Genomic DNA, 14,789 nt, shown 5'->3' with positions numbered 1-14,789 from the left:
TGCCTAAGCGTGGCCCACAGAAGAACTTCTCTTTTATTTGGGATCCAAGGCCCCCAGTGCCCGTCCAATAAATTGTGGTCAAGCTAGACAATCACCCTGATCAGATATGGGAACAGATAAGCAGATGGCTGGGTCTGAGGTCCCAGCAGGAGAAAATGGATACCAAATGAAAGAGGGTGCTAGAGCAAGTGCTTCAGCACTGTCTCCAGCACCCCCCAAATGCCTGCCTGTGGTAGGAGACATCCATCAGGGCTCTAGGCCTCTCGGACCCGGCCCAAGAGACCAGCATTCTCCTGCCGAAGGGCTCGGTAGTCCTCACAGATCTTCTCCAGGTTGCTCAAAGTCTTCTTGCCCATCTCTGTCTCGATCTAAGGAAACAGGATGCACACTTCTTGAGCCTCTGCAGGCTGCCCCTCTATTGCGCTCCTCCATGCTCCTCTCATCCCCACAACAGCAGCCTGTCCCTTCCTGTCACTGGCTTCCACGTATGTCCTTCCCTTCCACCTAAAGCAACAGCTTCTGCCGTGGGCTCTGAGAGGCATAAGGAGCTTCAAGCTAAAAGCCAGGGCTCAGAGTAGGCAACTGGCTAGCTTTAGGTCCCAGGCAGGGTAGGCGCGGAGGCTGAGCCGCTAGCTGTTGGTTGTCTGGATTCAAAGACTCTCAACACAAAACAAGGAACCATGACAGGCCTGGCCTGTCTCCATTCCCCCTCCCCGTTCCTGAGGCTTACCTGCTCCTCAAGATCTCGAACTTCCCTCATGATAGTGCCTGTGTCCTCAATGGTCTGGATGAGCTGGCTGCAATTCTGGAGACAGCAAGAATACAAGGCTCGCACCAAAGCAGGCCCTCTACAGCCAGCCCACCAGGTGCATGACTCCCCTCACCTCATGTAGGCCAGCTAGGTATTTGTAGGCCTTCCGAACAGCGTCATCCTTCTTAGCATCCTGGTAAGACAAAGGAATCTCAGAGCTATCAGCAAGCCAGTCCCCCTTTTCCCTACTCTAGGCCCCATAAGACCGCCCTTTATTACTACTACCTTGCCTTCCCGCTCCACAGAGCAAAGCTAGGCCCAAGCAACAGTGTACCCAAAGGATTCAGACGGGGCAGGCACCAACCCAGTCCCACCTCCACCCTCCTCCCTGAGGCCAGCCAGCTCCATACCTTGAACACAAGCTCATCAGTGACCGCAAAAGTCCGGTCCAGCTTCCCAGAGAGAGAGTTGATTTCCTTCTGAAGTTCCTTTGTGTCTGACAAGATCTGGCAGAAACGAGAGTAACTATCAGTCCACAATCTTGGGCAAGGTGGCTGACCAGCGCTAACACTCATGTTCCTAATCCTTACATCCAGTCAGTGCCTGTGTCACTGTGTTGGGGGTGACTATTATGTGTCACCTACTAGTGAGCATAAAGTCCCTGGGTGACCACCCTATGCCTGTCTGCCCACATGAGCCATCCATCCATCAGAACTACAGTGACATACTTTAGTGATCTCTTCCTTCTGCTTCCGGATGTTGCCAACAATCTCCAGGATGCGCTGGGTGTAGGCCAGCCGGGACACATCTTTTGGCAGAGTCTCCAGCTCTGACACCTAGGCAGGAACATGGCAGGCATGAACCCAAGCCCTACACCACAAGCACCCTTACAGCCCAGGGCCCTAGAGTGGGCCTTACCAGCTGCTTGTAGACCTCCTCCTTCCGGCGAGCCTCTTCTGCAGCTGCACGAACACTCTGGTGCAGCTCCTGGATTTCTGCCAGCCGTCGGGATGATTCCAGCTACCAGGAACCCATAGGCAGAAGGCAGTGAGCAGAGCTCAGAAACAGCCCCCTCCCAGGGCAGGACATCTACACTCGCGGCCTGGGACTATACCACTTACCTCCCTACAATCCTGGAGTTTTCTGAGGTGGCGGTACTCAGCGAGCAGTGGGACCCGGTGTTTCTCCCATTGACTTGCTAGATGGATGAGTCTCTGAGCGCTACTCTCCACCACCAGCTGGCAGGAGTCAGGGGGATAAGTCAAGATGGGCTGGCTCCATCCACCCAGCCCCTCTCAGCCCAACCCCAATCCCAGCCCACCTGCAGCTTGGCGAGGTTGGCAGCTCCATCAGGTAGTAATTCCACCGTCCTGCTCTTCAGGCGCAGGGCCTGCTCCTGCTCGGCCACACTGAGCTCACTTTGTCGACACTCGGTTTCCACCTGGTACACTCACAGACAAGCTCCCAGTCATACACACAGTCCACAACCCCAGAGAGCCCAGTATGGCCCTGCCCCAGCTGAAGACCTCAGAGAGAATGCCAAGGCCTCTACCTACTACAGGCTTCTGCATCTTCAGCTCCGTACTGACAGCCAGAAGCTCTGAGAAGCCCCATAAGGCCCTGCCCCTACACACCCACCTTGCTCCCATGATGCCCATGGCATCTATGTCCCCCTACAAAGCCTGACTGATGCCAAATGCACCTCTGACAGACCTATAGGTCTAGCAAGCCATCAATCCAACATGGTTCTTGGCCTCCCAAGTTCTCCTGAGACTCCAAGAATACCATGGGTCTCCAGGATGCCCCACAAACCATATGGCATCTAGAGATCTCGAGACGTCAGCTCACCTCTCAAGGCCCCAGTTCCAAGCTGGTCCAGCCCACGTCCCTGTCCCAGCCCCTCACCTGCACAAGGTTGATTCCCAGGGTCTTCATGTCAGCTTCAACCTCTTCAATGTTGTGGTTCACGCTCACTAGCTGCTCCCGAAGGGATTCTAACTCCTGCTCCTGAGCTGCCCGTGTGTCCTGAGAAACACGGGCCAGTCTAGGTGGAGTTACCAAGTCCAGAAGACAGGCGATAGCCCTGCTGACTCTGTGTGTGTGTGTGTCTGTGTGTGTCTGTGTGTGTCTGTTTGTCTTAGTCTCCTTACCTGTTCAGGCCTTTGAGAGGTAGCTGGTACATCTGCCACCTGAGTTGCCTGGACCTGAGGTTCCTACGGGTAGAAGAAGCAACCTGACTCTCACACAAAGTCCTATCCCTCACAGGCTAGCCTCAAACCCCCAAAGCACCCTCAAGCACTGTACCCATGTCCACTCAATCACTGACAGTTTTCAGACTGTTACTACAGGAGAATAAAGCACCATCTATAACTACAGATTAGAGTGCCTTACCACAAGGAAACCTCCCTGGTCCTGACCTTGACCACCCTAACCCTACAACCACCATAACCATATAACCTCATGGTCCTATAACCACCCTGACCACCTTGACCACCCTGACCCTACAACTACCATGACCCTATAAACCTGACCATCTGGACCCTATATCCTCCCTGACCCTATAATCACCTCATGATTCTATAACCACCCTGATCACCCTGGCCCTATAACTATTCTGACTCCATAACCATCCTGCTCAAAATGTCCACAAGAAAGATGAGTATCTAAGGAGAAAAGATGTTCCCAAAGGAAACAAGTTTCCCAAAGGAAAGCCCAAGGAAAGATGGGCATGCACTGCACACTCTTACACGAGTCCCCCCATCTGCCCTTTTTTCCACTAAAGTCACAAGAATCAAGGGGAGCCCTCTGGATTACCCTGTCTTAGTTGGAAAGGGCCTACTCAGTGGACACTAGATCCCATGTCGATAACAGTGGTGTTTATAAAGAAAGCAACCCTCAAGCAAGCACTCCAGACACACCATGTCTGGTCTAGCCTACCCACCATATGGAAGGTAAACTTCTCTGAATGGGTGAAGCGGGAGCCTTTGGGCACACCAGTCACAGCCCTAGAACCCCAGGCCTGTAGCATCTCTCCTAGGTCTCGGCCTTGTGTCGGGGCTCCCAGTGGGCCCCAGCTTTGACGCAGATGTTCAACCAGCTGCTTGTGCAGTCTCTGCTGCGGAGCCCGGGGGTCCTCCTGGAGAGAAGAGAGGACAAGGGGAAGGCACACCTGCTGGTCCCTGGGGCCATGACTTCCCACCAAAGCAGGTCCCAGCCCTACTGGCCTAGGAGCTCCCCAAGGACAGAGAGGTACCTTTCCCCACAGTTCCACGTCTCTACCCAGTCACCCCTGACCCTGTGGAAGAAAGTGACTAGAGAGAAAGTGAGCCTGGAGCTTTCAAATTAGAACGAGACGGAAAGACACAGTTAGACAGCATAGACACAGAAAGAAAAAAAACAGGTGCCAGGTCTAGAGTCGGGGACGGGAAGATAAATAAAGAAGAGTTAACAATACAGACTGTCTCAGTGTTAAATGGTGCTAAGAAATCATTCATTTCATTCAGTATGAAAACAGGACAAAGCTGGGCGGTGGTGGCGCACGCCTGTAATCCCAGTGCTTGGGAGGCAAAGGCAGGTGGATTTCTGAGTTCGAGGCCAGCCTGGTCTACAGAGTGAGTTCCAGGACAGTCAGAGCTACACAGAGAAACCATGTCTTGAAAACACCAAATAGCAAAAACAAAAGAAAAAGAAATAAAAGAAAACAGGACAGTGGTTCCATTAACAAAAATGTTCCTGTTAGTCGGGACATGTCTGAGTACTCAGAGGTGAAATGACGTGACAGGTTGGGTTTGCTAGGATTTGATCCTGAACATGGAACCTGGTTCTACCATGAAATTGGGGTCCAAGGTCTGAGATTTGCTCTAAAACCACAGGAGGAAAGTTAAAGGAGAACAAAAGAAAGACTAGAAGACAAGCATCGTTAGAGTGATCCCTTCAGATTTACACATCAAAATTCTGGTCAAGTGTAAAGAAGAGACAGAATCTGGGCGTGGTGACACAGGCTTTTAGTCTTCAGCACTCAAGAGACAGAAGCGCGAAGCCAGGTGGTGGTGGCACACACCTGTAATCCCAGCACTCTGGGAGGCAGAGGCAGGCAGATTTCTGAGTTCGAGGCCAGCCTGGTCTACAGAGTGAGTTCCAGGACAGCCAGGGCTATACAGAGAAACCCTGTCTCGAAAAAAAACAAATAAAAAAAAAAAACCAAAAAAAAAAAAATAGAGACAGAAGTGAGGGGATTATAAATGTTGATGGCAGCTTGGGCTATCTAGTGAGACTCTGTCTCAAATCTTGCCCCCTCCCCCCAAAAAAAACAGAGTGGTCAGAGAGAGAGAAAGAGTAAGGAAATGTCGATCAAGGTGGCAGGGACAGATAGAAGGTGACACAACCCGAAGAGGCTGGGAAGAAGCTGGCGTAAAGAGACCAGCAGAGAGGGAGATATGGAGGAAGAGGGGACAGAGGGAGACATGGACAGAGGCAGGGAAAGAAACAGGCAAAAGTGAAACAAAGATGCAGTATACAAACAGGGAGACAGAAAGGTTGATGAAGTGGGGCAGGGAAACTACAGCACAAGACAGTGACAGGAGGAGATGGGGCAGACACCTCGAGTCAGACACCAGGAGGATCACTGACAAATGCAGAAACAGACAGACTGACAGGCTCAGGCCCTGTCCCCACAGGGAATACTCTCAACAGTCCCAGGTCAAAGTCATGCAAGGTCATTACTCCACACCCCCATTTTTCAGAACAGAAGAGCAGGCAGGAAGGACTTGCTGTAGGTTCTGTCCTTATCCATTCTCTCAGGCAGGGAGTCAGGCAGGTGTACACAGAGAAGCAATGAAGAGAGGGACAGAATGGGGGGGAAATGAGATTCAAAGAACAAACAGGAGCCACCAGAACCAGGAGCCTCTCGGGGAAGAGCTGAACACAGGCGGTACCTGGGATGGGACACGGGACGCCCAACGCACGCGGTCTTCATCTCCTGGGCAATCCCTGTTCACATGCTGGCAGAGCTGGACAGCGTGGTGTTCAAGGAGTGAGGCTGCTCTCCCCAGATGCTGGGGCACCTGTGAGGGGGCTGGTGGCAGCAGGGGACTGGCCTGGAACTCCCGTGGCTCTGAAGGCAGAGACAATGTCAGCCAGTTGTCGTCGCACACCAATGCTCACACAAGCCTCTCCCTGCCTCGCTTAGATCCACACAACTGCGTCCTCACCTCCTCTGGAATTCAATTCAGGCAGAACCAACCTGCTGGAGTGGAACGGCTGCTGGAGGGCTGAGCCCTGTGGGGAGAGCAGAGTCAGTGACTCCTGAATGAGGTACTAATGAAAGGGAACAACAACCTGAGGACAAAGAAGGCAAGGAGGGGACAAGTCCAAACAGAGGTGGGGATCCCACCTGGAGGCGCTGCACCTTGGGAGTTCGAAGGAGAGGTGGGACCCAGGGCAGGGCCAGCTGGTCCCGGATTTGGCTCCCAATGGCCCGAAGGAAAATAGCCGAGTCACCTACGAGGGGGTGAGGGGGATGGGTAGGGAAGGAGTGACAGGCTACAAATCTGGGAAGCCAGCCATAGCACCTGATCCCTCACCTCCAGATGCGGATGGATTCGACTACCATTCCAGGCACTCGCCCCTTACTGAGCTTTAAATACACAGAAGTACCAGTTACCAGGTTAAAGACCACCTCAGGGGAAAAAAAAGTGAGAAAGTCTCCATCTTCGTGGGTCAGCAAGATAACAGGAAAGAAATGTCAAGAATAGGATCATAAGCACCGTCTATTCTTGGCAGGGAAGAGCCGGACGGGAAAGGGGATCTGGAGGGCGTCAACCAACAGCCAGAGAAAGGCCTGGTTGACACAACAGAACAAAAGCCGCAGAAAGCTGAGGATATATTTAACCTTTTGACATTTTGGCATGATGTTATCATCTACAAAGTTCATGCCTGAGAACAGTGCAACCAAGTCACACACACACACACACACAAAAAAAATCTCCTAACATTTTAAACAAGTTTACAGGTCCGGGTTGGGGCATTTAGAGCCATGTGTAGCAGCGTGTGTCCAATGCTTTGACTCACCTGGTAGGGAGCTGACTATGAAGAGAGTTGAGGGAAGAATAATCCAGGGACCAAAATACACTGGCACTAGCTGTCTCCTGGCACATTTGGAGACCACCAAGAGCACCCATGTGAGAACACTGGAGCTGGTGACGGTGCAAGCGACAGTGGGGGGGGGGGGGGGGGAATGGGGAAAGCCGGGAACCCAGTTCCTATCCTGACACTGCTTACCTAGGGTCCATCTATTCTCTGAGCTCTGATCCACCCAACTCTCCAGCAGGCATGCCCTGCCCCCTACCCTTGCTGACACTTCCCTGAGGCCCCTATCACCCCGGGGACACAGTCCATTCCCCAGTCCTATAGGACTCCATACCTGCAGGCTGGTCTGCGTCCTCAGAGGCGTCGGTGGGGAGCCGCTCAGCCAAGAAAAGGAGCAGGTCTCGGAGGTCAGGCTCACTGGGATAGAGGAAGTTCTGATAGCCAAGCTCCAAGGGATAGCCCAGGTCCTGGGGGTTAGCAAGCAGAAGCAGATAATGATGCTGAGGATTAAAAACAAACAAACAAACAAAAAAACCACAGACCCCCATTTGCCAAGCAGGGAGGCGCCTCGTGCTCTAGGGGCCCTGTGATTACCACACCGGCTCTGACACCTTCACCAGTCATTGCAGTCCCACCTTCCCTCTGCATCCCCAAGGCATCCAGGCCCCAGTGACAGCTACAAAGCCACCCTAGACAGTATTATAAGATCAAAAAAGAAAAAACCAGATGTGAAAGCTCAGAGGCTACAACCTGATGCTGGTGCTGCAGGACCTTTGATCCCAGCCCTCAGGAGGCAGAGGAGACTGATCTTTGAGTTTGGATCTGAGTTCAAGGCCAGCGTAGTCTACAGAGCAAGTTCTAAGACTGCCAGGGCTACACAGAGAACCCCTGTCTCGAAAAGCGGAAACAACAACAAAAGCCAAAAAAGCTTAGCATTGCTAACAAAATATGACTCAAAAGCCAAAGGCCACAAGAGAACACAGGATTTCTGCCCATGTAAAAAGATGCAACTTTGAGAAAAATATAATTAACAAAGTCAAGGGAGCACTGACAGCTTAGGAAAACAATATCCAGAGCCTTAGAGAGGAAAGCCATAAACCAAACTATTATATAAGCAGTGTTTTATTAAAAATACACAGAACAGGTAGGCAGTGGTGGTGCACGCCTGTAATCCCAGCACTCTGGGAGGCAGAGGCAGGCAAATTTCTGAGTTCAAGGCCAGCCTGGTCTACAGAGTGAGTTCCAGGACACCCAGGGCTACACAGAGAAACCCTGTCTCCAAAAACCAAAAAACAACAACAACAAAAATACAAAGAACAGGGGATGTGACTCAGAGGGCTTGCTTAACCTGAATAAGACCCTGGGTTCCATCCCTAGCACTAACACAATCATCATCATCATCATCATCAACAACAACAATAACAACAACAGGCAAAAAAATATCATCAAACACACAGCCAGGACTCTCAAGAGTTCAACATAGGTTCAAAGACATACAGACCCTGAAAGCAAACTTCCTGATCTCAAACCCAAGTTCTACCTGTTACCAACTGTGTGACCCCAGGCCAATTACTTTCTGTCATGTAAAAAGAAAAGTATACCAGGGGCTGGAGAGATGGCTCTGTAGTTAGGAGCACTGGCTGCTCTTCCAGAGGTCCTGGGTTCCATTCCCAGCAACCACATGGTGGCTCATAACCATCTGTAATGGAATCTGATGCCCTCTTCTGACATTCACTGTTACCAGGCACACAAATGGTGCATATATATAACTGTACTGGCTGGTTTTGTGTGGCAACTTGACACTGGCTGGAGTTATCACAGAGAAAGGAGCTTCAGTTGGGGAAGTGCCTCCATGAGATCCAGCTGTGGAGCATTTTCTCAATTAGTGATCAAGGAGGGAGGGCCCCTTGTGGGTGGTGCCGTCCCTGGGCTGGTGCTCTTGGGTTCTATAAGAGAGCAGGCTGAGCAAGCCAGGGGAAGCAAGCCAGTAAGAAACATCCCTCCATGACCTCTGAATCAGCTCCTGCTTCCTGACCTGCTTGAGTTCCAGTCCTGACTTCCTTTAGTGATGAACTGCAGTGTGGAAGTGTAAGCGGAATAAACCCTTTCCTGCCCAACTTGCTTCTTGGTCATGATGTTTGTGCAGGGATAGAAACCCTGACTGAGACACATACATGCAGGCAAAAGCACTCATATGCGGAAAATTTAAAAAATAAATCTAAATAAATAAAATGTTTTCAATTTTTTTTAAATGATACTAAAAGTACTCATCTCAGACAGTTGTCACAAAGACTGAGTTGTCAACATGTCACCACAGTGCCTGGCACAAAATATTGACTCAAAAGAAATCATTAGAATGCGTATACATGTATTCTGTCACAACAGAAATGGTATCCGAGGATCATGGTCACACAAGTAGAAAAACAACTGGCTTCTATGCTACATTAATCAGGAATTTTTTATCAGAGAAAGGAGCTTCAGTTGAGGAAATGCCTTCCTGAGATCTGATATCTGCAATCAAAGTCTTGTGATTGATATGAAAACTCATTCCAGGAGTGGGCAGTTGTGGTAGTTTGAATAAGAATAGCTTCATAGGTTCCTAGATTGGCATGGTCACCTGGGAGAGGTACTATTTGAAAGGATTAGAAGGTGTGGTCTTGTTAGAGAAAATGTGTCACTGGGGATGGACTTTGAGGTTTTGGAAGTCAGTGCCAAACAAAACTAGAGTCTCTTCTCCTGCTACCTTGGGATCCAAATGTAGAACTCTCAGGTACCACATCTGCCTGTGTGCTGCCAAGCTCCTCACCATGATGATAATGGTCTAAATCTCTAAAACTGTAAGCCAGCCCCAATTAATTGCTTTCTCTTATAAGAGTTGCTATGGTCATAGTGTCTGTTCACAGCAACAGAGCACAAACTAAGGCATCCATATATAGTGAGAGATGCCAAAAACAGAGAAGTGGCTTAGGTACAGAACTAGACACCAGAAGCAAGGTATATACACAAGAAGACTCCAAAGCACACAATGCTGAGCTGGAGACCCTTTCTGGTTGTTCTGGCAAACCATGGCTACTGAGCTAGACAATTACATATATCCCTTAACCACCAGGTCCTCTGCCCGACACTGAAATTAACATGAGCCACAACATCCAAAGGCAGACAGCACTGAGAAGGGGAACATCAGAGAAAGCTTGGAGCTTCCCACTAAATTCACCTCATGCCCAGTAGAAGACATAATTCCCTCTTTGAAGGCTGTCTTCCAAAACCTGGCCCCAGAAGGTGGGTGAACTGATAGCTTCATGGGACCATGGTTTAGACCATGTCTAGAGTCCTAGACAGGAGAAAGTGAGAATTCTTGATAGCTAGGCGAACCTGAGAGTAATATGAGCCAACAGTGGGACAGCTCAGACCAAAAATGCATAACCAGTGGTCCAAGGCAAACAACTATGATGACCTGTCCCCTTAGTCTACAAGGAAGCTCTCACTGGATACTCTACAGATCTGCCACCATAGACTTATAGCAACTTACTGAGTATTCTGGAAGAATCTACAATCACTCCGAAGCCACAGGCTGCTAGAATACATGCTGCCAAAGTATGTGATCAACAGTTCCTACAGCAACTCAGTTTTTGCTTTGTGCATGCTGGAGACTGAACCCAAGACCTCATACATAGGAAGTACAAACTCTAAAAGTTAGCTACACCCTGGTTCAGATTAGCTTTCACGCGCAGTCAACATTAAGAAACTGAGGACCGCCAGGGGGTGGTGGTGCACACCTGTAATCCCAGCACTTGAGAGTCAGAGGCAGGCGGATTTCTCAGTTCAAGGCCAGCCTGGTCTACAGACTGAGTTCCAGGACAGCCAGGGCTACACAGAGAAACCCTGTCTCAAAAAACCAAAAAGAAGAAGAAAAAAAGAAAGAAAAAAAGAAAAAAGAATGAAAGAAAGAAAGAAACTGAGGACCAAAAAGGTTCAAAGGCCACTGTCTGCAGGCCCGAAGCTGCAGTGAGCTACAAGAAAAGATAGACCTCTCTGCTCTTGACCACTGTAAATGGACACAGCTCTGAAATGAAGAGGAGTGGGTGCTTCATTAGAGCGTCATTTTTGGAACTATGAGAGGCACAATACAATGGAACAGACAATGACCCTCTTCTGGGAAAGAGTCCCTTCCCCAGTTCCATAGGATGAAAGAAGTAATCGCGGGTCCTATAGGATGTCTGTGTGATCTGGGCAGAGCTACTCAGAGCTTTATTTAGGAGTATATAACCCAATCAAGGTCTTTCTTCAGCCCTAATAAATAGCTAAATGGCCTACTATGTGACCGTGGGCTGAGATTTTGATGCCAAGCTTAAAAAGTAGATGCTAACGTTAGCCTGAGCGCAAACCCAAATCAGCTCATTTAATCTACACAACCAAATTATATCATCTCCATATCACAGATAAGGAAGCAGGCATGGAAGAGTTAGCGTCACACAGTAAGCGTGAATAGAACTAGGTAGGGTCTGAACTAGTCACACGGTTTGCCTACAGAGACAGAAGCTTTAACCATTAATGAGCACTGAGCTATGCAGAGGGACAGAGATGAAGGCAAGTGTCAAAGAACTTGGCGACTTTGTGAAAAAGGAAGGAAGACTGTGCATGCATACTGGGTGGAGGGAGGGCACTCACCATGCACGCCTGAGCCAGACTCATGGCCAGGCGGAAGCGGGCAGACATGGCTGGTGGTAGCAGGTGACTGAGGCCAGAGCCCACATCAGGATTGATCACTCGAAGGCATCGGACCACAGCCTCTACGACCAACTCAGTGGTGAAAGCTCGGAGAGTCTGCACTTCTGGAGGAACTGCCCTAAAAAGGAAAGCGCCAGACTTGAGGGGCAGAAGTTAGGAAACAGAAGTACAGCCTTCTAGAGAGCGAATGCTCTAGAATCCGGGTTGGGGCAGGGAACAACCTAGGCTTCCACAGACCCTGGGTGTTAGTGACTATGACTTTCACTTAATCCCAAAACCTCAGTGAATACAGGTGACCTGAGTTCAGAAAAGTCTCAAACTCCCCTGCACTTCAAAGTTTCAAACCTCTGGAGTCTGCAAAGGTGAAAATGATCCAAGTGGCACAGTCTCCATATTTCTGGGCACCAAGACATTGTGTCCTTTGCAGGGCAAGGCCTCCTAGATCTATGAGGGTTTAGGGAAGCTACAGAGTAAGAGGCTGGAGTCTTCAGAAATCTCAAATGGCAGGGTTGCTGAATAGAGACAAAAAAAAACAGGCATCTTAAAGTTTGGCATCCAGGACTTTTGGGGCCCTCAAATAGAGGATTCCTTGTGGGTCTGTGTTACCAACTGCTGCTGCTGTCAGAACGTAGGGCCCCGGTGTTTTGATAAGCCCTGGTGTTTGGGGAGTTTCAGGAATTTTTGTTCAAAGATCAAGTAGCCAGTCCCAGGAATTCTGGAGACTCTGAGTGCCAGACTCCTGTGCTATCAGTTTCCTTGTGCAGGTGTCTTAGACCCTCTAGATATTAGGGTGTCAGCATATCCAGGTCTCAGTTTCTGAGGTTCTAGGCTCGTAAGGTGTCCGAGTCCTCAAGGCTTACCAAATGTCCAGATCAAAGTATTTAAGAGACCCGTGATGTTAGAGTGTAGTGGGAGAGGGGGGTTCGGATCCTGTAAGATTGGGCCTTTGGGTATCAAGGTCTTGATTTTAAGGTTCCCGGGTAATGGGGTCCTAGGTTCTGGAGTCCCGGATGTGAGCAATTGGAGGCGACTGGGGGTCGTGTACTTACGTGCCCGCCTGGCGCAAGGAATGGATGAGGATTCGGTCAGCCTCCTCCATGGTAGAGTTAATTCTAACTCCTGGGTTGGGTCGAGGACCAGATCAGAGAAAGTGGAGCAACGTTGTAGTAACTGCTGTCCGCGCTCAGAGGACAGAGCATCACGTGCCGCGCGAGGAACACTGGGAAATGTAGTTCTGGGAGTGGGCATTGCGCAGGCAGCGCCTAGAGGCGGGGTGTGAATTAAGTAATGGCTCCTGGAAGTTGTAGTTCTTTCACTTGTAGTCCCATGCTCTCCTCCAAGAGACAAAAGCAATTGGGCTGGGGAGTTGAGAGACAGGACAGAGAAAACCTTCATTTATAAAACACATTCATCTGCCAAGTTATAAAAGTGTACAAAATGACTGTTCCCCTGTGTCTTGCTATCCTCATCTGTAAAGTGAGAATTTTGATAATACCTACTTTCTAGGGTTAAGACATAATTGCTACTACTGGAGCGGTGCCTCAGAATAGTCTCACAACCTGAGTTCTATCCCTGAGATCCACATGGTGGAAAGCAGGAAATGAATTGATAAGAGTCTGAATTTTGGGCTGGAGAGATGTCTCAGTTGTTAAGAGCACTGACTGCTCTTCCAGAGGTCCTGAGTTCAATTCCCAGCAACCATATGGTGACTCACAACCATTTGTAACAAGATATGATGCCCTCTTCTGGTGTGTAGACAGCTGCAGTGTACTCACATACATTAAATAAATACATCTTTAAAAATTAGAGTCTGAATTCCATGTGTGCACTATGACACGTGTATTCTCTCGAACATATACAAACAATAAATTATTAAATAAGTAAACAAACATAATTACTCGTGTAAAGCTACTTACCACCGAGCCCGGCATAGTGGTGCACGCCTTTAATCCCAGCACTTGGGAGGCAGAGGCAGGAGGATTTCTGAGTTCGAGGCCAGCCTGGTCTACAGAGTGAGTTTCAGGATAGCCAGGTCTAAACAGAAAAATCCTGTCTCAAAAAACCAAAAACAAACAAACAAACAAACAAACAAAAAAAGCTACTTACCACCAACCACAACAAATTGAGATCAATCACTAGGACCCACATGACAGAAAAAGCGAATGGACTCCCAAATTGTCCTCTGACATCTACATGTGTGCAGCAGTACCACTATCATGCACACACAATAGATGAAGAAAGCAAAGAATGACTAAACCAGGTGTAGAGGCAAACATCTGTAATCTCAGCATCTGTCTCAAGCATAGGTTGAACTACAGAAGGAGACAAACTCCTCATGAATCCATTACTTATTTAATAGACTGTTTTGTCTCTTCTATCCAGTAGTGCTAACATGTCATAAATCACACAATCACACACACACACACACACACACACACAACATTCTTGACTCAGTTTCTGATCTAAACTCTCTCTCTCTCTCTCTCTCTCTCTCTCTCTCTCTCTCTCTCTCACTGTGCTGTCCTGTCTCCTGTCTTGGTTTGGTTGGGTTTTGAGACAACAAAATCTTGCAATGTAGCCCAGTCTGACCTCAAAATTGTAATATTATTTCTCTTTCTCCAAAGTGCTGGGATTAAAGGCTTGTACCACCACCCCTGGCTGTATTCGGATTTTAATTACTGTAGATTTACAATGAGCCTTGATATCAGCTATGGCAAGTCCTCCCATCTTGTTCTTTGTCTTGTTCTTTTCCAAAATGGATTTGGCTTTTTTTTTTTTGCATTTGTATCTCAAAAATTGTCAATTCCAAAGAAAACTAATCTTGGTATAGCTAATGAAAATGCCAAGCATGGAGAATTTTACAGCATCACTACATGTTACATATTTCTCCATTTTATAGTCCTTTGATATTTACTATCTGACTTTTTCCCTAGAGATAATATACATATTAGGTTTTTCTGCTGTACCTCAGATGTTATATGCTATTGGAAAATTATATCTTATTTTTCTTACTTTGGTTTCTGCCTGCTTGGTGTAGGTATCTATTTGCTATACACTTAACCAGTGCCTTTTCCCTTGCCAATCTCAGACCTACAAATATCCCATTTGCTCCCTCTGTTCACCCCCCCCCCGACTGACACTATTTTCCCCGCCCCGTGACCTTAATCTCTCTAAGGCTGGGAGAGGAGAGGGGGGACTGTGTGCAGATGGTCCTTATATCTCC

The 14,789-nt window shown here is 48.7% G+C and overlaps 1 protein-coding gene across 2 annotated transcripts; it reads right to left on the bottom strand.

Annotated features, from left to right (window-relative positions):
* Positions 1-15: 15 nt before the first annotated feature.
* Ccdc22 (coiled-coil domain containing 22) lies at positions 16-12,778 on the bottom strand. Of its 2 annotated transcripts, XM_052170379.1 has the most exons (18): positions 12,616-12,778; positions 11,912-12,078; positions 11,507-11,684; positions 7,173-7,305; positions 6,144-6,250; positions 5,962-6,028; positions 5,686-5,864; positions 3,693-3,887; positions 2,902-2,964; positions 2,657-2,776; positions 2,073-2,192; positions 1,873-1,989; positions 1,670-1,771; positions 1,480-1,587; positions 1,162-1,257; positions 885-944; positions 731-805; positions 16-368 (listed from the first exon to the last, which is right to left on the bottom strand). In XM_052170379.1, the coding sequence occupies exons 2-18, from the start codon at positions 11,977-11,979 to the stop codon at positions 255-257; spliced, it is 1,902 nt and encodes a 633-aa protein (XP_052026339.1). In that variant the 5' UTR covers positions 11,980-12,078; positions 12,616-12,778; the 3' UTR covers positions 16-254. The 2 variants fall into 2 exon arrangements, with proteins under 2 accessions (XP_052026339.1, XP_052026340.1); XM_052170380.1 differs by lacking the exon at positions 11,912-12,078.
* Positions 12,779-14,789: the final 2,011 nt, after the last annotated feature.

This window comes from Apodemus sylvaticus, chromosome X (genome assembly GCF_947179515.1).
Source record: "Apodemus sylvaticus chromosome X, mApoSyl1.1, whole genome shotgun sequence".
Lineage (NCBI taxonomy): Eukaryota > Metazoa > Chordata > Mammalia > Rodentia > Muridae > Apodemus > Apodemus sylvaticus.
The sequence above is the reverse complement of the archived record's forward strand: the minus strand, read 5'-3'. Positions and strand labels throughout refer to the sequence as shown.

Bases quoted from the DNA above. Each gene is read 5' to 3' on its own strand.
- Ccdc22 (XM_052170379.1), bottom strand. From the start codon at position 11,979: ATGTCTTGGTGCCCAGAAATATGGAGACTGTGCCACTTGGATCATTTT. The intron at 11,685-11,911 runs GTTTGAAACTTT...TTTCCTTTTTAG, and splicing joins CACCTTTGCAGACTCCAGAG to GGCAGTTCCTCCAGAAGTGC. The intron at 1,990-2,072 runs GTGGGCTGGGAT...GACTCCTGCCAG, and splicing joins CCAACCTCGCCAAGCTGCAG to CTGGTGGTGGAGAGTAGCGC.